The sequence below is a fragment of the Hippopotamus amphibius genome, chromosome 7, assembly GCF_030028045.1.
Source record: "Hippopotamus amphibius kiboko isolate mHipAmp2 chromosome 7, mHipAmp2.hap2, whole genome shotgun sequence".
NCBI classification, from domain to species: Eukaryota; Metazoa; Chordata; class Mammalia; order Artiodactyla; family Hippopotamidae; genus Hippopotamus; species Hippopotamus amphibius.
The window spans coordinates 16,159,452-16,183,992 of NC_080192.1; the positions used below are offsets into that span (position 1 = coordinate 16,159,452).

The following is a 24,541-nucleotide window of genomic DNA, read 5'->3' on the forward strand; positions in this document are numbered from 1 at the left end:
ATTATTAGAGAAATGCAAATCAAAACTACAATGAGGTATCACCTCACACTGGTTAGAATGGGCATCATCAGAAAATCTACAAACGGTAAATGCTAGAGAGGGTGTGGAGAAAAAGGAACGCTCTTACATTGCTGGTGGGAATGTAAATTGATACAGCCACTATGGAGAACAGTAGGGAGGTTCCTTGCAAAACTAAAAATAGAACTACCATATGACCCAGCAATCCCACTACTGGGCATATACCCAGAGAATACCATAATTCAAAAAGACACATGCACTCCAATGTTCATTGCAGCACTATTCACAATAGCCAGGACATGGAAGCAACCTAAAAGCCCATCAACAGAGGAATGGATAAAGAAGATGTGGTACATACATACAATGGAATATTACTCAGCTGTAAAAAGCAATGAAACTGGGACATTTGTAGAGACATGGATGGACCTAGAGACTGTCATACACAGTGAAGTGAGTTAGAAAGAGAAAAACAAATATTGTATATTAACACATATATGCGGAATATAGAAAAATGGTACAAATCAACCGGTTTGCAAGGCAGAAATAGAGACACAGATGTAGAGAACAAACATATGGACACCAAGTGGGGAAAGCAGGGAGGGTTGGGGGGAACAAATTGGGAGACTGGGATACCAAAGTGTACACTCTAAATATATGCAGTTTATTGTAAAAAATAAAAAAATAAAAAGTTAAAAAAAAAACGAATTCTTGGTAATTTTCAGTAGATACCTGCAGCCTCACCTTAAATATGATGACAATGGGTATATCTTCAGACAAAGTATTATGCCTCAAATAAAATCGTCCTTGTTTCACAGCCATATTGGTTCTGCTTTTTTTCTCATGTGTAGAGCTATAAGGAAACACAAGTTGGTTAAACTACATCCCCACTTAGTTTCAAGCTAGTAACATGCAATAGCAATAACCACCAATCAATAAGGTTCAACTGATCAAAAATGATCAGTAAGGTCCTTCCAAACAGGTGCCATTCAAAGATACACAACTCCACTCCTGCCTCCCCTGCCACTTCCACGAATGTTTTAAGACACCAGAATTATTTCTTTAGCTTTCAGATTATGGTGAAAGTTTTGTGGGTGAACGAGTGACAATCACCAATTCCTTCTGACCTACTTCACTTTAATTCTACCTGAATTGCTTTGATCTAGTGTGGGATATAATCCTGACCAATTTTATACATTTGAAAAGAAAAACTTCAAAATGAGCCCACACTATAATGGGAAAACTACGAGGAAATGAATAAATACTGTTGAGTTTTTAAACTAATAATCCAATAAAATATACCTACAATGTTGATATACAGTGAAGCCAAAAGAAACTAAGGAATCACCTACTACTGATATCTGTTAGCTGTAATTTTCCTAATGGATTTTAAAACACTTCCAAGTTTTAATCAAGCACAATAATAATCCATACTGATCACATGCTACATACTGTGCAAGGTTACTCACTCTACTTATATTAGCTCTAATCTCCTACATACTAACGCGTATTTCAAAGTGTTGGCCCCAAAACACATAAAAGGAAACCAAGGCTTAGAGAAGCTAAGTAACTGCAGCCCCAAGTGCCTCATAGCTAGTAAACAACTGTGGGACTCAAATCCTGATTGCTCTGGCTCCAAAAGCTGTGTACAACAGGAAGATGTGGGTTGCAGAATTATTAGCTCTGATTCAAATGCTGCCTTCCTCATGACTGATGTCACCCTGTGCTCAAGGCCGGTTATTCAGATGGAAATAACAGCACTTATCTTAGAGGGCTGAGGTGACAATTAAAAATACGTAAAGCACCTAGTACACTGCCTGGCTCCAAGTAACTGCTCAATAAACTCTTGTTAGCTGCCTCTCCACCAGAAAGAAAAACACAGAAACTCTAAGCTAAGCAGTTCCTTATAGGTCGTCAGAAGAAACTCTACTGCATACTGACATCTTAACTATGCCATATTTTTTTATTCCCAGAACTCATTAACATCCAAATTTCAAATTATATAATAATAAATCAGAAAAAAGACGTTACACGCGTGATATAAGGGATGCTGTTACAGAAAAATGAGTACACTGTGAAGGAGGCTGGTCTAAAAAACTAACAATAAGATGTTAAGTACATGATATATAATTCATTAATACTAAGCATAAAACAGTCTCTGATTATATCAGTGTAGGAATACATACATAAAACGGTGAAAGACTGAAAAGGAACACAAAAAACTAAAGAGTGGTTTTTTAATTTCTTTTTTAAAAGTTCCTTTAATGCTATAAATTAACATAAAGTTCAACTTGAATAAAATAACTAATGGCCTTGTGAACAATGTCTCACACTTTCATCACAGAAAATCTTAAATCAATACTCTGTGCTTACAGACTTACACAATCAATTTGAATGCAGATAGTTTAAGTATTACACTGCCTGTTATCAAAGAGAAATAACTGTTGTCCATACAGAACAACAGCCATCTGACACTAATGGAATGAACAATATTTCTTAAGAATACCACCTCTGCTATCCATACCTGGTAACTGAAGCACCCACGGCCCCTTTTCTGTCAGCCTCCACGATGATCCTGTTCTTAGACAGCTGCTCTTGGATAAGAATAACTTTTTCTACTCCTTTAACAATGAAGTAACCCCCTGCCCAAGGGAAACAAAAAAAACGTCACCAGCCATTCTTCCAACAGTGTGATTTAGTGATGGCAGTGATCTCCTGATCACTCTTCCATCACCTTACGGTGCTGGCCATCACTTATTTGGAGGCGTTTGTCAATAATGTTTTACGAATTGATAATAGCCTCAGCACATGATTTGATACAAATGAGCCACAAGGTGATAAACTTCTTGAGGACAAGGAACATATCTTATTGGTCTAGGGATCACCAGAACCTGACATATATGAGAGGTGAATGAAAAAAATATGTTAAATAAATTGGTCTTCAGACTTTATAAGCACGCATAACTGACAATCTTCGATATAAGCTAAAATTTCCTCTAAGTTTTCTAACAAATCATTGACAATGGCAGATTAAGATTAGGTTTCGAAAATAATGTTCTATATTCGATAAAACTCAAAACATTAGAACATTTTTTGCACACAATTCAGAACAGGATAAAGTGAGACTTCATTTTACCTTCAGGATATAAGCAAAAACAAGGCAATATATTTGACTTATAAAACATCCTACTATAGCCTAGTAAAGTCATGTTCTTTGTTAACCTCTTTCCAAAACCTTCTGGGATTCTACATTAATGCAACTTTAAAGGAATTAGATTACAACTATAAACTAAATCAATGTGAAACACAAATTAAGGAATTAAAAGGACTTTCTGTTAAGTGCTAAGCTTGCAACTTAAAAAAAAAACTACTGCCTATAAATAAGTACAAAAATATAACTTTAAAAAATTTAAACAGAACACTTTCATTTTTTTGCCCCTACATGGCATTTAAAACAGCCTGAAATGAGATACTTACGTCTTTTCAGACGAGCTAGACAAAGAACTGTGTGAAATTATTCTTGAATTTTTAAGCATAGCAAAAGAAACCACTAAGCAAAGAGAAAAAAGCCTGATAAACCACAGCAATAAATCAGAACTTGGGGTATTAAAGTTCTAAACTTGAAAGAAAAGAGGAAATGGTGTATCTTTTTAAATTACAGACTAATAGAATAAAGTTGGGGCCAAATTTCTCAATGTTTTGCAAACAAAGTTTTATCCAAGTTCACTATAAAACAGAAAGGCTGGTATTGCTTCTGAGGAAAAATGCTAAAACAGCAGCAAGAACAAAACAAAAGCAAAAGAAAAAAAGAAAAAGGAAGTGGGGACAAATCCAAGAAATCACACATACCTGGATCTAAAGGACATTCATTCAGTTTGGCAAATTCTGCTGGTGTTTTTCCTGTAAGAACACAGTTTGAACTACGTAGCATTATGGGCATTCTGTTTAAAATAAAACAAAAGAAAATGTCACATACAAATTGTCACTGGGGAAAAAGCTGAAAAGAATATGAAGTACACCTCTAAGGTGTCTGCATTCCTGTTCGACACGCTAAGATGAGGGGATGGTATTGGGTGAAAATGAAGTATTTCCACAGGCACACTGCTCTTCTGGTACAGATAACAAAAACTCAAATGTGTGGTTTGCTTAAACCTTGCAGACAAGCCTGAGTGAAAGTCACAAACGACAGCAACTTCTCATTCGTGGTAAACAAAGTGACTCCTGTTAGGTAGAAACAGCACAACAAATCAAAGTGCAAGGAACAACAGACTATCAAAACTAACCAGGCAGAACTTTCCTGGTGGTGTAGCGGTTGTCCTCTGCCTGCCAATGCAGGGGACACGGGTTCAATCCCTGGTCTGGGAAGATCCCACATGCCGAGGAGCAACTAAGCCTGTGTGCCACAACTACTGAGCCTGCGCTCTGGAGCCCGAGAGTCACAACTACTAAGCCCACATGCCACAACTACTGAAGCCAACATGCCTAGAGCCCGTGCTCCGCAACAAGAGAAGCCACTGTACTGAGAAGCGCACACACCACAACAGAGAGTAGCCGCCACTCACCACGACTAAAGCCCTCATGTAGCAACGAAGACCTAACCAGCCAAAAAACAAAACGAAAAAGAAACAAAATACTAACCAAACAATTTAGAAAAAGAACTAAGCAAAACTTCTAGAAATGAGCAACGTAAGCATTAACTTAAAAATCTAGGAGTAGGCTGAACAGTAGATTTGATGGTGCGGAAGACAGAATTACTGAACTGAAAAATAGATCTGAAGAAATTATTAAGAATGTATTTCAGACACAGAGATAAAGATATGAGGGTTTCAGAGTCCTGGAAGGAGAGAGTGAGAAGGCCTCATGTAAGTCTATTTAGATTTCTACACAGCAAGAATATGTGGAATGTGTGAGAAGTCCTATTCAAAGAAACAATGGCTGTGAACTTCTAAAAATGTGTGAAAGCATAAACCACACAATATCTACGCAGAGTAAATAAAAAGAAAGCCACATCAAACCACATCATAATCAAGATACAAAATACTAAAGACAAAGAGAAGATTTAAAACCGAGCCAGAAATAAAGGCAGGTTACAAAGAAGAGAAGGATAGTTGGACGGACAGATAACCTCACATCTGCAATTAACAGATGACAGTGCAGTGATAAGCCAGTAACTGTCAACTGAGATTCATGTATTCTGTTATCATTCAGAATGAAGTCAATACAAAGATATTTTCAGACAAAAACAGAGAAGTTGCTATTAATGAACCCTCACCAAAAGAATTTCTGGGGAATTCCCTGGTGGTCCAGTGGTTAGGACTCTGAGCTTTCACTACCAAAGACGAGGGTTAAATCCCTGGTCAGGGAACTAAGATCCTGAAGCCAAGCAGCACAGCCAAAAAATAAAGAAAAAGATTTTCTAAACAGGAAGATGAAAAACAAATGTTGATCAAAGAAAATGGTAAATAACGTAAGTAAAAATAAATATTAGCTCAAGATAATTTCTAATTTATGGGTTAAAAAAGACAAAACAAGCTAGAACTAAAATGCATAACAAAAGCATGTATATCAGGAGGGTCAATTTGATCCAAGTTAAAACTTTCTAAGGTCCATGATCTTTCCAAGAGGAGAATAGACATATTTTCAAACTCTATAAAGTATGCAATTCAAAATTTGTAAGGTAAACATAAGCAACCAGAACTACTGTACATGATTTTCAAATCAGCTGGGAGAGAGTAAAGGAAAAAAAAACTTCCATGAACCCTAAAGGCAAAAAGAGAAAAAACTGAAACAAATGAAAAGCTGGACAGATTAAAAATAAAAAATAAGATGACAGAAATATATCCACATATATCAGTAACATAAAATGTAAATGAACTACCTTCTCAGATGTTTTTTAAATCTAGCCATATGCAGTTTATTTCAAACATACCTAAAACATAAGGACATAAAGATAAAAAAAAGGATTAAAAAAATGATATGCCAGAAAAATAACCAATGGAAAACAGATGCGGCTATAATAAGAGCAGACAAAATAAATTTTAAGGCAAAATAATATTACAAGAGATAAAGACAAATGCCTAATAATAAAAGGTTCAATTCACCAGGAAGACCTAACAATTCAAAACTTCTACGCACCTAATATCATAACTTCAAAAAGCAAAAACACACAAAAACATAAGGAAAAATGGATAAATCCATCATCGTAGGGGGAGATTTTAACACATCTCTCCTAGTAATTATTAAAACAAATCAAAAAATCAGTGAAGACACATAATATCTAAACAACACAATTAACAAGCTTGATTTAAAAGAAAAACAACTGGAGAATACCCCTTGCTTCTAAACACACATGAAACATGTATGAAAAGAAACAGCTCTCCACAAAATTCTAAAACTTGATGTAAAGCACCAATTAGGAAATTTCAAAACAGTCTTCTAAGTAACTTACAGGTTAAAAAAGAAATCAAAATGGGAAGGTAGAGATAGAAACATCCTCATTTTAGTGACTTCCCTGGTGGTCCAGTGGTTAAGACTCCATGCCGCCACTGCAGGGGGTGCGGGTTCAATCCTTGGTTGGGGAACTAAGATCCCATATGCCTCCCAGCGTGGCAAAAAAACCAAAAAACAAAAAAACACACTCATAAAATCTTCATTTTATTTAAATAAAGAAAAATCAAGACACTGACTAAGATATAACAATATTAAATTAAAAAAAAAAGAATATTAAAATTACCAGAGTAACCAAAAGAAGAATTAAAAATAAGAAGCAAAATTTGGAAGAGGAAGGGAGAAGGAAAGTGGGTGATACAGATAAGCCAATCCACACCTTTTCTATTAGGAGTCAAAAAATATTTGTCTAAAATTGATGTAGCAAGAAAAAAAGGTATAAGCATACCATTTAAAGTTATGGCTATAATAATCAGAAGAAATAACAGAATGGTTACAAGGTCAGGAATGGGACCAGGGGTGAGGAAGGGTAGGGAGGAAAGCTCCTGCTTTGTATCAAATGTTCTTCTGTACTATTTGATTTGTTACCAAGTATAAATATTATGTGGATTAAGCTAAAAACTTTTTTGTTCAAAAAAAACAATTAAATGAGATAGGTTGTAATTAAAGTAGTACATGGTACGTATAAGCTGTCTAATTAACAGAGGTTGTTTTTCTGAATGCAGGACTAACAAATGAAATCACCTATCACAGGACCCGGCACCTAGTAGGTATTCAACAAATACCATCCTTCCCTGCCCCTCTTTAACCCAGGATCTGAACTCTAAATGTATTTCTGTTTTACTCCAATATCTCCTGCCTTTCTTTCCCAACACTCAAACTGGATTAGACAATACTCACTGAGCAACAGTCCAAGATTTAACTGGACACACATATGGTCCACTTACAAGAAAGAGAGAAGCTCTTATCTTAACACTGATGAACAATCGTGCTAAAACAAAGATGAATATTTTAATATCCCTATTTCTTTTCCTAAGTGAAGAATGAGGAGAATGTAGCCAAATGTCTTAAGTATCTTTTATTTACCTGAGGACCCAGCACAGTGCAGACAATGACAGGAAGCTGGTGCATGTTCAATGAACAAATGGATATTTACTAAGCTCTTAGCACTTTTGAAGGGTGGGGCAGGGAACACTTAAGCGGTAATTAATTATTTGTACTAAGTTTAAAGTCCAGCACCATTACTAAACTCACAATAGGTGGATTTTGTCCATTTCTACGGGAGAGTCCATTTATTTCCCTAATTAGGAAAAGCAGGCAGCAAAAATGCTAGCTGATGCTATTATTTCCAAACTTGTTCTGGGCAAATAGATAAGTTCTCCCTTAAATACTGCTATAAACATTCATTCTTCCAGGAAAACTCAAAATATGCATGAATCCACCAAGAAGACCAGCCAGGGGGGTTCAAGGAAATGCTACCTTACCTAATGTTTCCCGAGCCTGGAGTTACAGGAGGAAATGGAAGCAGTTTCCTGCCTTTACAGAAGAGGTTCCACAATTTAAATATAACCACAACCACGTGACAGGCGCTGCTCCACATGCTTAACAGTCCTCACTCACTGGACCCACAAAACAATCCCGTGAAGTAGGCTCCGTTCCCCCATTTTTCAGACGAAGGAATGGGGCAAGAAGAGCGTTAGTACTTGCTCGAGGTCACCTCACAGGGCTGCAATGCAGGCAGTGTGGCTCCAGGAGGTGTCAGTCCTTACCTGCCAATGGGTAAGGCGTTGCGGATGATCCTCTGGCTGCCTCGGGTGTATTCAATATCCACCGTGATGGGGGCGGAGTACGTCATGTCCCGCAGTCGGCACTGAAAGAGAATCAGACAATCAGGGCTCCTCCTCTCTGGAAAAGAAAGGATCCTGACAGCCTCAAAGATCTCCTCTCGAGTGGAAATAGGGCCCACATTGGACTCTGATCCCTGCATGGAACAGAGCTGCCCCCTGTGCTGCCTTAAGGGCACTGGGAGTTACGAGCTTACCTTCTCCATGAGGGGACGATGTCAGCCATGGGTCTGGACATAGCCATGGCATCCCTGCCCTTACCAGCCCAGAAATGGGACAATAAATCTGGTACTGATTTTCTTCTCGCTGATCTGATTCCATCGCCAGTCTGCTTCCATATCTCTGAAGCCATTAGATCATTCTTTGCAAACTGGGTCTTTGGAAAGGCATCAATGTGGCTGGCTTATTCAAAAGTTAACCAGTATAACAATAAAGTATGTACACACACAAACGAAAAAAATTAAACTATATTTCCTTTTATTCTCTAAATAAACTATATCACAAAATTCCTTTCCAAGCGATATGTCAGAGCACAAATCACTCAACACATCTTTCTAACAATTTCTGAGTCATCTGTGGAACTTTAGAAATTGCTGGTGTGTGCTTTACTTTTACATGGTGATGATTCACTAAGTGAAGCCCTTGCCTGGGCCACGGTCACACACAGGAAACCCCATCAAAATCTTCCAATGATTTCTTCATTATATTCATGGCCATCAAGTGGCTTGTACCCTCAAAAAGAGAATATCTCTGAACCTAAGCCATACAATTCATGAATCCTCTCTCTGGCTTTTACTGAACCAAAGACAGTTAGGTATGAACTTTTTCTAGCCTAACAGTGTCTAGGATTTAAAAATATTATATAGTCCTATTATTGACCAGTAAACATTGTTTACCTTATATTTAATTAGATCAAGCCTCTTTCAGTCCTGAGCAAAGGTGGAGTGGCACGGTGATCAGAGTGCGGACTCTTATTGCCTGTGTTCAAATCCTGGCTCTACCAATTAAGTTTTAAATAACCTTTTTGCATCTCAGTCTCCTCCTATGTAAAATGGGAATGTGAATAATTTTAATTCCCAAGAATATGAATATGTATTTTTAGAATGGTGCCTGGTACAGAGTACTAGATAAATATTATCTCATTTTTTTCAATAAAACTAATGCAACGCCCATGATAGGCAGATATTCATGGGTCTTAAACTCATCCCTTCAAATGGGAATGAAATTGGACAGATGTTATAAACGTGGGGCCCCAAACTACCTCAGAGGCCTCCTCTGTCCCCTTCACACTCTCTCTCAACAGGAGTAGGGCTGTGTGGGTGAAGCCTGCAGTACCTGCACCCCCAGTTCTGTGGGTCCCATGACTACCTGCCCACCTGCTCTCCCACGCTCTCCATCTCTCCAAGAGTCAAAATCCCTCCAAGAAATCTTTGCACCCTCTTCCTCTAATTGCAGTAATACCCATGTGTTGTCTTCAACACCAGGAATAATTATTACAATGACAATTCTGGCCTCAGCCTTCTTGAACTACTTCAAATTCTTTGTCTTCTCCCTTCTCTGAACCCAGTAATATACTACTTTAGAAGTTGACTTGGAAACTGCTAATTGGCTGTCTAGTTCTTGAAAAATTGGAATGTTCTAGCCAAGTGGAAAGCAGAGGTGGGGAAAGCCAAATCAGGGCACACACTTTCCAGTATCCAGTCCTCAGCACTCCCTGTTCAATACAATGTCACATATTTGCCTTACCTACTAGATCCCTCCAGACTGCAAACCCTGCTGTCTCTGTTTCATGTGTTTTGTTATTTTAATCCACAAGAGTAAGAACTTGAGGAAAGATATGATATCATTTCTTCTGTATCTCCCAATATTGCAGCACGTAATAAACGTTCAAACAATACTTGGTTATTAATACCAAAATAACCTATATAAAATATCTGGTTACCTGATCACACTTCCTGTTTCACCCTGCTTAGACAACAACCATAACACTCTAACACCTTACTTGTTCTTTACTAAAGATTCCTGTGCTATGCTCCCCTAATTGCTATTTTAGCTTTACATTAACACAAACCAGAAAAATCTACAAAAATCACTTTCCTTCCTGAATCAATGCCCAATTATGGACACTAAGTGGAAGAATTTGAAGAGAAATCTAGAATCCGTTAAAAGCTAATAAAGAGGGCTGTTCTATAAGCCTTTGTCTGTAGCTCTGTTAAAACCCTGGCATTTAAATTTTCTTCTCATCTGCCCTCTGCTAGACTGTGAGCTCCTCATCCTCAGTCCCCCTGCTAACACAAGGCTTGCTGACCCCTGAAAAACGTTCTAAGGGAGAAACTCCTGCAGTGAACAGCACATTGCACCAGACACAAGGTCAGCAAGGATGAGGGTGGGGAGAAAAAACTCAGAAACAGGACATAAATAAGACACAGGGACCTAACAGTGCAAGTTAACTAGGATTAAATGATAAACCAACTAGTACAAAATTACTTCCTAACACAGAATGGTATTATACAGGTGCTTATTCATTGTGGTTATCTTTGTCTCATAAGAAATCTTTTCCTCTGGTTTTAAATCACTTTTTAAGAATATATTTTAAGGGTACTGACTCTTCCAATTAAACCAAACAAATCCAATTAAATTAAGGTTGATAATTACCTCATGAGGGGACACTGGTCTAGTTACATTGAAGCTTTCTTCAACATCAGGAAGTCCGACATAGATATTAAGATATCTGAAAAGCAAGTTATTTCAGCACCAATTATATGTCTTCAAAGAACATATAAACGATCAAGCTATTTTCCTCCCAAATACAAGATTACCCTTTGACAAATGCTTATCTTGCAGAAGATGACAAATTAAAAAATTATAACTGGAGATCTTAAAGTCATAGAACACACAGTTTACAAAGGAGAGAAAATGCTATCAAGTTATCTTTTTCTAAAAAAATACTATAAATCTCTTTACAAAAATACTGAAACTATAGCCCCCCAAAAATGATACTTAAGGAAAAAAGCAAATTCAAAAGAGTATCTATAGTGTGCTACCATTCTTGTAAGAAAGGATATAGGAGGAAAAAAAATGTACGTGCTCATCTGTGCAAAAGAAACAGGAAGAAGAAAGCAGAAACTAATGAGACTGGTTACCTACAGGGAGCATTGGGAACAGGGTGGGAAGAGCTGGGAGGGGAGGGACAATTTCCTGAACAGAGTTTCTTCTATAGGTCTCACTCTTACAACCATAATAATGTCTCACATACCCAAAATGGAATACAAACCTTACTGCACTACAAATGAATACTATAACGGCACTGAAAAGGTAAGAAAGAAAATAACTAATCTAAGTAACTTCAGAAAACAGTATTTTTATTGGATACAGCAAAGACAAAAAAGCAGTATACAAATATTAGTAAATTTTACTCTCATAGTGATGAATTAACAATTCTGAAACTACTTTATGTATATCTTAGGATTGACTAAATATGTAAATATAGCTCTGTCTACTGAGACTTTAGTACCCATATCTTGGTGTCTAAACACTACACACAAATAAAAGGAACTAAGGCTCCTTGGAGAAATGATTGATTCTAGGCTGGGACAGGGAAAATACCAGATGAATCACATCTCATGGTACCAGAAACTAAAGGAGTGTTCAAAAATTAACAGGGGCATGCTGAAAGGATGCAGCAGTCAACCTGATGAATCTCCCTATGGCCAAGTCTGAGACCATTTGAGAAATAAAACCATGATAGTACTGGATTATGATGCATAGAATAAGATAAATATCCATGAGTTCATATTTATATAAATAAAATTACAGATACAGAGTAAATGAGGGGAAGATGGGAACTTCCCTGGTGGCACAGTGGTTAAGAATTCACCTGCCATTTTTCACAGAACTAGAACAAGAAATTTTACAATTTGTATGGAAACACAAAAGACCCCGAATAGCCAAAGCAATCTTGAGAAGGAAAAATGAAGCTGGTGGAATCAGGCTCCCTGACTTCAAACTATACTACAAGGCTACAGAGATCAAGACAGTATGGTACTGAAGAGGGGAGACAGCAGTATCAAGCAGTATCTCGTCTTGTGTAACTGAAAACCACAGCCACAGAAAGACACAGAAAATGAAAAAGCAGAGGACTTTGTACCAGATGAAGGAACAGGATAAAACCCCAGAAAAACAACTAAAGGAAGAGGAGATAGGCACCCTTACAGAAAAAGAATTCAGAATAATGATGGTGAAGATGATCCAGGACTTTGAAAAAAGACTGGATGCAAAGATCGAAAAGTTTACCAAAGACCTAGGAGAATTAAAGAGCAAACAAACAGAGATATGCAACACAATAACGGAAATGAAAAATACACTGGAAGGAACCAATAGCAGATTAGCTGAGGCAGAAGGGCGAATAAGTGACCTGGAAGACAGAATGGTGATATTCACTGATGTGGAAAAGAATAAGGAAAAAAGAATGAAAAGAACTGAAGACAGCCTAAGAGACCTCTGGAACAATGTTAAATGCACCAACATTTGCATTATAGGGGTCCCAGAAGGAGAAGAAAGAGAGAAAGGACCTGAGAAAATATTGGAAGAGATTATAGTTGAAAACTTCCCTAACACGGGAAAGGAAATAGCTACCCAAGTGCAGGAAGTGCAGAGAGGCCCAGGCAGGATAAACCCAAGGAGAAACACGCCAAGACATACAGTAGTCAAACTGACAAAAATTAAAGACAGAGAAAAGTTATTAAAAGCAACAAGGGAAAAACTACAAATCACATACAAGGGAACTCCCATAAGGTTAACAGCTGATTTCTCAGCAGAAACTCTGCAAGCCAGAAGGGAGTGGCATGATATATTTCAAGTGATGAAAGGGAAGAATCTACAACCAAGAATACTCTACCCAGCAAGGATCTCATTCAGATTTGATAGAGAAATCAAAAGCTTTACAGACAAGCAACAGCTAAGAGAATTCAGCACCACCAAACCAGCCCTGCAACAAATGCTAAAGGAACTTCTCTAAGTGGGAAACATAAGAGAAGAAAAGGACCTACAAAAACAAAAACAAAACAATTAAGAAAATGGTAATAGGAACATACATATCAATAATTACCTTGAATGTAAATGGACTAAATGCACCAACCAAAAGACACAGACTGGCTGAATGGATACAAAAACAAGACCCTTATATATGCTGTCTCCAAGAGACCCACTTCAGACCTGGGGACACATACAGACAGAAAGTGAGGGGATGGAAAAAGATATTCCATGCAAATGGAAATCAGAAGAAAGCGGGAGTAGTGATACTCATATCAGATAAAATAGACTTTAAAATAAAAAATGTTACAAGGGACAAGAAAGGACATTACATAAAGATTGAGGGATCCATCCAAGAAGAGGTGATAACAATCATAAATATATATGCACCCAGTATAGGAGCACTTCAATACACAAGGCAAATGCTAACAACTATGAAAGAGGAAACGCAAGGCAGAAATAAAGACACAGATGTAGAGAACAAACACATGGACACCAAGTGGGGAAAGTGGGGAGGGTTGGGGCAGATGAATTGGGAGATTGGGATATCAAATTGTACACTCTAAATATATGCTGTTTATTGTCTGTTAACTGTATCTCAATAAAAGTTCTTTAAAAAAAAAAGACAGTAGGGTACTGGCACAAAAACAGAAATATAGATCAATGGAACAGAATAGAGAGCTCAGAGATAAACCCACACACATATGGGCACCTATCTTTGACCAAGGAGGCAAGAATATACAATGGAAAAAAGACAGCCTCTTCAATAAGTGGTGCTGGGAAAATTGGACAGCTACATGTAAAAGATTGAAATTAGAACACTTTCTAACACCATACACAAAAATAAACTCAAAATGGATTAAAGAGCTAAATGTAAGGCCAGACACTATGAAATTCTTAGAGGAAAACACTCTATGACATAAATCAAAGCAAGATCCTTTTTGACCCACCTCCTAGAATCATGGAAATAAAATCAAAAATAAACAAACGGAACCCAATGAAACAAAAGCTTTTGCACAGCAAAAGAAACCATAAATAAGAAGACAACCCTCAGAATGGGAGAAAATATCTGCCAATGAAGCAATGGACAAAGGGTTAATCTCCAAAATATATAAGCAGCTCATGCAGCTTAATATCAAAAAAGCAAATAACCCAATCCACTAATGCACAGAAGACCTAAATAGACATTTCTCCAAAGAAGACATGCAGATGGCCAACAAACACATGAAAAGATGCTCAACATCACTAATCATCAGAGAAATGCCAATCAAAGCCACAATGAGGTATCACCTCACACCGATCAGAATGGCCATCATCACAAAATCTGGAAACAACAAATGTTGGAAAGGGTGTGGAGAAAAGGGAACTCTCCTGCACTGTTAGTGGGAATGTAAGTTGGTACAGCCACTATGGAAAACAATTTGGAGGTTCCTTAAAAAACTACAAATAGAACTACCATATGATCCAGCAATCCCACTACTGGGCATATACCCAGAGAACACCATAATTCAAAAAGACACTTGCACCCCAGTGTTCACTGCAGCACTATTTACAATAGCCAGGACATGGAAGCAACCTAAAAGCCCATCAACAGATGAATGGATAAAGAAGATGTGGCATATATATACAATGGAATATTACTCAGCTATTAAAAGGAATGAAATGCAGCTGTATGTAATGAGCTGGATAGACCTAGAGTCTGTCATACAGAGTGAAGTTAAGCCAGAAAGACAAATACCATATGCTAACTTATATATATGGAATCTAAAAAAATGGTACTGAGGAACCCAGTGACAGGGCAAGAATAAACATGCAGATGTAAAGAACAGACTTGAGGCCATGGGGTTGCGGGGGTGGGGGAGGGGAAGCTGGGACGAAGTGAGAGAGTAGCACTGACATATATACACTACCAAATGTAAAACAGATAGCTAGTGAGAAGCTGCTGCATAACACAGGGAGATCAACTCGATGATGGGTGATGACTTAGAGGGCTGGGATAGGGAGGGTGGGAGGGAGTCGCAGGAGGTAGAAGATATGAGGATATATGTATAAATACAGCTGATTCACTTTGTTGTACAGCAAAAAATGGCACAACAATGTAAAGCAATTATATTCCAATAAAGAGCTTTAAAAAGAAAAAAAGAATCTGCCTGCCAATGCAGGGGACATAGGTTCAATCCCTAGTCCGGGAAGATCCCACATGCTGTGGAGCAACTAAGCCCATGTGCCACAACTACTGAAGCCCGCATGCCTAGAGCCTGTGCTCTGCAACAAGAGAAGCCACCGCAATGAGAAGCCTGCACACTGCAACAGAAGAGTAGCCCCTGCTTGCCACAACCAGAGAAAGCCTGTGTGCAGCAATGAAGACTCAACGCAGCCAATAAATAAATAAATTTATAAAAAAGAAAAAAAGAGAGTAAATGAGGGGAAGAAAACCTCTTCCTCACAGTAGAATTCTAATATTAATGTAGAATATTAATGGAAACAGAGACTCGCCACTATGTAAACATCACAGCAATTACTGTTACAGGTAAGAACCATCAAACATGCTAAAAGTAGCGGGTAAAGTACGATGAGAAATAAGGTATTTGTATAGTGTCAAAGGATCACCCTATAAGATAGTGATTAATTACTAAAGGAAAAAATAGTAACTTTACAGTGGAGAAACCTGGAAGATATTACCTTAATCAAGTGAACAAAGTTAAAATCACGAGGAATTAAATATATTGACATCTGTACCCCCTGATATGGTACAGACAGAATGACACACAGTATCGCTTCTATGGTATTCCGGCCAAAAAGGCATAACCCAACGTAGCAATGAGCAAACACCACACAAACCCAAATCAAGGACTTCCTACAAAACGACAGACCAGAATTCTTCAAAAGTGTCAAGGTCATGAAACACCAAGAGAGCTTGAGGAACTGTCATAGATTAGAGAGGACGAAGGAGACACATATGACATCTGGACATAATGCAGGTCCTGGATTGAATCCTGGACCAGGAAAAGGACATTAGTGGGAAAACTAAGATTTGTAGATTAGTCGACAATATTGTATCAGTGCTAATTTCCTAGTTTTGCTAATTGTTCTGCGGCTACATAAGATGTTAATATTAGCATAAACCGGGTGAAGGGTAACATGAGAACTCTCTGCCCTATTTTTGTAATTTTCTTCTAAAATTGTTTTTAGAAAAGTTTAAACCTAATAGTTTTAGTAACTTCTCACTCATAACTACCTGTTATCGTTAGCTTACCAATTAAAAATTGAGCATTTGATAATTACCTTCCTGTTAAACAGGTAAAAAGGAGAATTATGTTAAGAGTTTTGCTGCAACTACATTCACTATAAAAAAAATATTAGACAATATATGCAGTTATTTACTGTATGTTAACTGTATCTCAATAAAAGTTCTTAAAAAAAAATGTTAGACACAATCAAAAAAGCAAATTAAGAGTAGCTGATTCCTTACTTTAAGTACCACATGGGGTCAGCATCACTCGTAACCTTTTCATTGGCTTTCATGATCTTCTTTATCTGCAGTGGAAAGAGCAACATGAGGAAAGACTCTGGCTTCCAGTTAATTCTTAACCATGTCCTTTTCCAAGACCTGATGCTTACCTCTACATTAATGAAATAGTTAAATGAATCTATATGCTGTTTCACAAGGCCTTTCACCTGAAGAGACAAAAAGAAAGAGTACGTTAGCAACAAAACAGCAGATTATGCGATGGACTCTCACCTGTGGCATAAATTTTCCTTGAAACCAAAATGAGAAAAAAAAACCCATGAATTTTACTTGGCAGAACTTTACATTTATGTGCCCTCATTCCATCTCGCCTCTATCTTACGAGAACACCCTCAAGTTTTCCTCCCTGAAAAACCACCTCGGGCTTCCTAGGTGGCGCAGTGGTTAAGAATCCGCCTGCCAATGCAGGGGACACAGGTTCGATCCCTGCTCCAGGAAGATCCCACATGCCACGGAGCAACTAAGCCCGTGTGCCAAAAAAACAAAAAAAAAACAAAGAAAAAGAAAAACCACCTCACCTTTGGAATTCAAGATCTGAGTACCTGAATATACCTAATGACTCCCCATGAGCTAACAAGTAAGGCAGGATTTTCTCTACATGCTTTGAATTTACAAAAAAATCCAAGGAAAAAATACAGCAATTGAGCATCACCTCTTCAACCCTGAAACAATGCCTATTTTCTTTTTTGTCTTGCTCCTATGTAAGTGATTTTATGATTTCCACATACCCGGTCTTTCATGACACTTTTAGACAAATGAAGGGGAAAAAATAAGGATTTCTATTAAGAAAACCAAAAATAATTGCATTTAAAATCGGAAGCAGGGTGAACCTCAGGGACCTAAGATCAGATCAGCTGGCAGTGACTTCCTTTCATCTCAGAAGTCAGTACGGCTGCACAAAGACAGCGCTGTGTGTGTGCTACTATGAAAAACACAGAAACGATAAACACACAGAATCCAAAGTCTTAGGACTTAAAAGGACTCTACCATGTTCATCATTTTATGTTAATCTTCAAACACAATCAGTGCAACACTTCTAGAACACTCTCAACACAGATAATCACAGGGCCTTTGCTTCAATTACATCACCTTATTCAGGATCTCACTGGCTTACGAAGCAGCCATTCTATTATGAAATAGTCCTGATTGTTGGGGGACAAATTCACCCTTATAATGATCTGTAGTCTGCCTTCCCACAGTTTCCACCCCTTGGGCTTAACTGTCCTTTCTGGAGAAAATACCTGCTCCACCACAGTCCGTTTAGTTATCATATCTCTCTTTCATGTTCTCACTTCCAGGCTGAACAGGCCCTTCCATTACTGCTTGCAGGCACACCTTCCAGACCCTTCAGTAGCCCATGGACTGCTCCTGAGTGGGCTCCACTTTGTGATCACGTGGACGCCCTGAACTCACCGACAATTCTCCACAGTCTCACCAGTGTACAGTGGGGCTACCACCTACCTTCCTCGTTCTGGATATTTTACCACTGCTATTAAAAAACAAGGTCACATTAAGGGCTGACCAACTAAAACTCAAAAGGTAATTTTTATATTCACAAAAGAATGCTATTAAGTCAAGCACACCTCATCGAGTACTTAAGCAAAACTAAGTACAAGGACTTACATGTGTCTCTATTCACTGCTGTCACTCCAACCAAACATTCTGAGCCTTGATTCTACCCACCCACAGAGCACTGCAGCCTCATAAGCTTCGCATTCCTGTCTTTAGGTTACATATTTAAAATCTTTATATTTTTGTCCTTGGACAAATATATTGCAAGGTGATCTGAGTAAAGGAGAACCCCAACTTCCAACGAAATAGCTATAGTCTCATGTCTCTGTTGAGTTCGCTACGTCTTCTTGGACCACAAACCAGCAACTATCTCCTCTTTTTTGAATCATAAATACCACCCCTTCTCCTCTGCTTATGTGTGTGTGTATAGAAAAAAGTCATACTTTAAAAAAAAACCAAAAAAACAACCTCCCTTGATCTTGGGATTTTATTTCATTTTTGGTTACTTAAAAATTCAAGAGCTTCCTGTTACCGTTAGAAGAAAAGCCAAAATCCTTCACATCAAATTCCTTAACTGTAAAATCTGGTTAGATATCTGGCCCTGACAGCTTCCCATCCTCATCCCCCAGCACTCTTCCCTCTGCTTATAACACAGAACTAAGTCAGACAACACTCTACTATTTTTCAAGCCTTCATTCTTTCACTTAGCACAATGCTTCCAAAATTCATCCATGTTGCAGTGTGTGTCAGCATCTGATTTCTTTTTATTGCCAAATAATATTCCAATGCATGGATATACCATATCTTATTTATCTATCCATCAGTTGATACTCATTTGAGCTGTTTCCACTTTTTGGCTATTATGAATAATGCTGCTATGAACATCTGTTTACAAGTTTTTGCGTGGATATATGTTTCCATTTTTCTTAAGTAAATACCTAGGAGTAGAAGTGCAGGATCATACAGTAACTCTACGTTTAACCATTGATGAATTGCCAGGCTGTTTTCCAAAGCAGCTGCAGCATTTTACATGCCCAGGAGTAGAGCATAAGGCTTCTGATTGCTCCACATCCTCATCAACTCTTGTTACTGTCTTTCTTTTTTTGACTACAGCCATCCTACTGCATGTCAAGTGATCTCTCCTTGTGGAACCTGCTACTACTTAGCATGAGTTCTTTAAAACTGAAGTTCAATAATAATAGGAACCTTATAATCTATGGTTCCTCTGTCTAGCCACTCATCCATTCCAGCCAAGTAGACTGGACTTTGTTTCCTACAGACCCAGTGGAGGCTCCTCTTGAGCACTTTTATTAAGCCATCTTCCCTGCATCCTACCTTTCCGCTTAGTTAATTCCTTTCCTCTTAAGATGTGGTTTATATCTCACCTCCTCTGGGAGGCCCTCTCTGACCACCTGTGGCATCACTCTTTTGCCAACAGCACTTTGGTTTGTATTATTCATGTCCCATGCTACTTCTTATCTCTAAAAGTAGATTACCAATCCCCTAATTAGTACTTTATAGACAGGGATACTGCCTTATAATTTCTTATATTTCTAAAACCTAGAAAAGCACACAGTTGTACAAAGTCAAAAAATGTTGGTGATAAAAATTTAATTAAAAAATGCTTATTTCTTGACTTCATTGGAAAAATAACTGACTGCTAAATATTAATTACCTTTAAAAATGCTGGAAGCAGCCGCCATTTTTCCTGTGAAATCAAAACAATGAAAATATCAGAACTCTAGCAATCACAATATTTTCATGAGAAGTTATTTTAATGTACCAAAAATGACTCACTTTATCACAGTAAGCAAAAGAGAGTAAATGAAAACAGAACATTTTTTACATTGCAACCACTTTTATGGAAATCATGTATGTGCTGAGTGTGCACATGCATACAAACATATACATACACATAAGCATATCTAAACCACAGATTTCTTAAATAGAATATACTTTAATCTCTTCTTGATGACTCAAGATTCCAAGATTCTTTTCATCTTTATTTCATTCTCCTGACACTTCCTGAGTAAGCAGGGTTTGCCAGTTTGAGAAATGGAGAGTAAGTTTCAGAGAGGCTGGGGGTGGGGAAGCTGACTTAACTCAAAGGGGGTTCTTTCTCCCCACTATTTTCTCTCAACTAGTGCCTGGTCAGAGCTCAGGCTGCAGAAGGATATCACACCGTACCCACCTCCTACTTTAAATGGCTACAAACTGCCACACTTGAGTTCTCAGGCCTGTTCTTCACACCTTCCTAAAGTTGTAAACAGCCTACAATGATAACACTCTTCATGAATAGTATCTAATCAGCTAACAGGAAATCTGACAAATGGTTAGAACTGAGCCTAAAGTAAGAATACACAGTTTCTGAGTAAGGGCCCAAGGACCATGTAAGACCTAGCAAGAATTGCAAATTTTTTTACTTTTGAGTAGCAGTAGCATTGGAAGGTTTTGACAAGATGATGTGACTCATTTTAACTGGATCACTCTAGCTGCTGGGGCGAGAACTGACAAGGCTAGACGCAGGGAGAACATTTAGGAGTTCGCTGCAATACTCCAGGCTGATGACAATATGGGTAGTGAGAAACTGTTGGCTAGGAAATACAATGTGCAGTCAGAGCCCACAGGACTTGAGAGTAGATTAGACAGAGACTCTGAGAGAAAGAGGAGTTGAGATTGCCACCTTAGAGCTGCCATTTCTGGAGATGAGGAGGTGGAGATGCTGTCAGAGCAGCAGGTTTAGGTGTGGAGCAGCTATCAGGAATTTGGTTGAGGGTATGTTAAGTTTGAGATATCCATTACACATCCAGGTGGAGATGTCAAATAGACAAATATGAGTATGGAACTTGGGGAAGAGAGTGGCCTGAAGACCTAAATCAGGGACAGGTGAGCAAATGGATGGTCGTTAAAGCTGTGTTAACAGATCACCTACGGAGTGTAGGTAGAGAAGAGTTCCATGAAGTGAGAGCAAAAACACTCCAACATTTAGCAGACAACCTGGAAAAAGTAAAAACGTGTTTCAAGAAAAAAGGTAGGTGGGGGCAGGGGGTACACAGATAATCTCTATACCTTCCTCTCAGTTTTGCTGTGAACCTAAAACTACTCCAAAAAAAAAAGTCAAATCTTAAAAAAAAAAAAAAAAGATGAAGAAGAAGAATTGAGTCTGGCAAAACTAATCTGATGACAGAAATCAAAAGGTGGGGTAGGGCACACCTTTCCCTGAAAAGGAAACTTTGTGGGATGATGAAAATGTCCTGTATTTTGTATGGGGAGCTAGTTACTTGGGTATACTTAACTGTCAAAACTAAAGTAAATGAACACTTGTACTCATGCATTTTACTGTGTGTAAATCTACAAGGAAGAATGAAAAAAGATGAAAAGGGACTATACGAGGAGAGTAGGAAGATCTTGAGGAGATGGGGGGGAGGGGCGAGAAACAGGTTAGAGAAGCAAGCAGTGGCAAGACTGAAAAAAGCCTTATAAATCTGGTAAGACTTGAGACTTTGCCCTGGGAGCACTGGGCAGACTGAAGAATTTTAGCCAAGAGAGCAACCTGATCATATCTGTGTGTTTAAACTCATGGCTCTGGCTATACAACAGAGAACAGATTGTTGCAATGGGACAAGTCAGGAGCCTAGGAAATAAGAGATGACAGTGGTTCAGACTTGGAGAACACTGGGAATGAAGTTTCAGAATTGAGTACATTTTGTAGTTTCGGGCCCTGAAGATGGGATGGTGGATTGGATGCAAAGGGCCAGGAAGGGGAACTTTTATTCCTGAATCAGAATACTGGAAATGTAGTACTGGTCGCTTCACAGCTGTACAAATTCAGGCAAGAAACAGAAATCCTTTAGGCTTTTTCCTTCAGCTCTCTGGAGAAATAGTCCAGTCAGCAGTTAAGGATGAGGGCTCTGGAGTCTGACTGCCAGGGTCCAAAATCCAGATCAGCCACTTAACAGCCTTCTGACACTGGGTTAGTTACATAACCTCTCTGGGCCTTAAAAATCTTCACTGGCAAAACAAGGTGAAAGTATTACTTGCTTCAGAGGATCAAACAACATAACGCTCATTAGGCTTGAACAGAGCTGGCACACAGTAAGTGCTCAGTAAATGCCGGCTCTTAAACATCTGTTCAAGAGTGAAAAATTCAGGTCAACTATACTCCAATAAAAAAAAAAAGTTAAATATCCAGTATTGCCCAGTGTTGCCTGATGAAGGTCCGCAGTGCACTGCAGCCACTCACAGACGGAATCTAACAGGTTGATTATAATTTCTTAAATTGGCCAATGACTACAGAGAAACAGATTTCACTGAGCCTGTTGGCTGTTCTCCTGCTTAAACCTATCAACAGCATCCCAGGCCTCCTTCAGATGCCTAACAAAAGCTTTCATAATCAGGACCCTTATCTGTCATCTTTAATCTCTCCTCTCTTTTCTTCACTCCAGTACTACTGGATTCAATTCCTCAAAAACATCAGATGGTCTTGCCTCCGGGTTTCAAGCGTCCTGTTCCCTCTACCCGCATCTCTCCCTTGACTGCTTCTCCACTTCCCTATGCCATGCCAATTAAGATTTTAAGGCCCAGAAAAGTTATATGTATCGATACCTTTCCAGAAAATAAAATCACGTCAACTGCTGAACTTCATTACGCAGCTCACTGTGGGGCAATTATCCTTAATTTCCAAGAATCTGATGAAACCTACAGGGCTACTCCCCCGAAAAACACCTAAGCAAAATTCGGAGCAAATTTTCTGGGCGTTTAAAATACTCCTGCACCCCAAACTTGAGTCCCCGGTGAGAAGGAGAAATTACTAGCCTGGGATTCAGACGATTTGGTTTTACCACCACAGCCAGTTGTGGGACCTCACCAGAGCGGCCTAAGCTCCCTGGGGCTCATTATCCTTTATAAGCCGGCAAAGATGCAATAGGGCGAGACCCAGTGCTCCCCGGACAAAACAAGAACGCTAGAATGGGTCCAACCCAAGAGCCGCGAGCGGGAAGGCAAGGTCTGCGAGGAGGCTGACAGCCCCCTGAGCTCGAAGCTCCCACATGTAGGCAGCGACCTGCTCGGGAGAGGACCCGCGCCCCTTGCCCCGAGCATGCGCGGAGCCCTGGGCATGCGCGGAGTCCTGAGCATGCGCGGGGTCCTGGGCATGCGCGGAAGCCGCGGCCCCCCCCCCCCCCCCCCGCCAGCCTCCGTGGCCAGAGCTCTCCGGGAAACGCCTCCCGAGGACGCATCACAGCCCCTTCCGCTCCCCGCATGCCCTGCTCTCACCTCTACAGTCGGGATCGGCGCAGCCAGCTGCTCCTGGGTCAGGTTACCAAACTCCTCCGCAAGCACGTCCATGCTGCTCACGACGAAAGAAGGAACAAACAGAACCTTCACGCGCGCCTTCGCTGCGCCAAGCAAACTGCAGCACCTGTGGAAAGCGGTGCGCGGTGGCCTAAATGGTCCCTGGCGCGCAGCTTTGTAGGAGACGCGGAAGAAAGGTTCCGCCTGCTCTCCGTCGGAACCTGCGGTTGAACCCGGATGTAGCTGAGGCGGAGCCGGGAAACTGCGCCCTCTGGTGTCACTCGGAAGTCTTGCCTGGGTAATCTTAAACCTCGGGAGATTGTCAGTTATCCCGTAATTGAGGCCAAAAAGCATGCTAGCATTTTAAAAATAATTCAAAGAAATGAGTAAATGGATAACTTGAACAACTTGAGGCACTGAGGCATAGAATTCATTCAGTTAGCCCCAAACTACACGTTGTATAATATGGAAAAAGTGGAAACATCAAATGCCTAGTAGGAGGGGATTGGTTAAAAAATTAACGTATATGCGTGTGATGGACTATTATACGGCCATTAAAATGACCACAGGTCTTCCCTGGTGGCGCGGTGGTTAAGAATCCGCCTGCCAGTGCAGGGGACAGGGGTTAGATCCCTGGTTCAGGAAGATCCCACGTGCCGCGGAGTAGCTAAGCACATGTGCAGCTACTGAGCCTGGCTCTAGACCCCCGTGAGCCACAACTATGGAGCCCACGCTCAGCAGCTATTGAAGCCCCTGTGCCTAGAGCCCATGCTATGCAACGAGAAGCTTCCCCAATAAGAAGCCCCACACACTGCAATGAAGAGTAGGCCCTGCTCTCCACAACTACCTAAAGCTGGCGCACTGCAGCAAA

The 24,541-nt window shown here is 39.4% G+C and overlaps 1 protein-coding gene across 2 annotated transcripts in view; it reads right to left on the bottom strand.

The window, feature by feature from the left end:
- Window positions 1-23,904, bottom strand: part of POLR3B (RNA polymerase III subunit B) — a 128,127-nt gene extending 104,223 nt beyond the window's left edge. Inside the window, exons 1-9 of one of the 2 annotated variants that reach the window (XM_057741766.1) lie at window positions 23,653-23,904; window positions 20,054-20,086; window positions 16,959-17,015; window positions 16,810-16,874; window positions 10,962-11,037; window positions 8,232-8,332; window positions 3,865-3,956; window positions 2,540-2,657; window positions 760-868 (exon numbers count right to left, since the gene is read on the bottom strand). In XM_057741766.1, coding sequence (XP_057597749.1) covers window positions 760-868; window positions 2,540-2,657; window positions 3,865-3,956; window positions 8,232-8,332; window positions 10,962-11,037; window positions 16,810-16,874; window positions 16,959-17,015; window positions 20,054-20,086; window positions 23,653-23,724 — 723 coding nt within the window. In that variant the 5' untranslated portion in view covers window positions 23,725-23,904. The remainder of the gene's footprint in view (window positions 1-759; window positions 869-2,539; window positions 2,658-3,864; window positions 3,957-8,231; window positions 8,333-10,961; window positions 11,038-16,809; window positions 16,875-16,958; window positions 17,016-20,053; window positions 20,087-23,652) is intronic. The other variant, XM_057741767.1, reaches the window with a different exon arrangement.
- Between the last annotated feature and the right edge of the window lie 637 nt (window positions 23,905-24,541).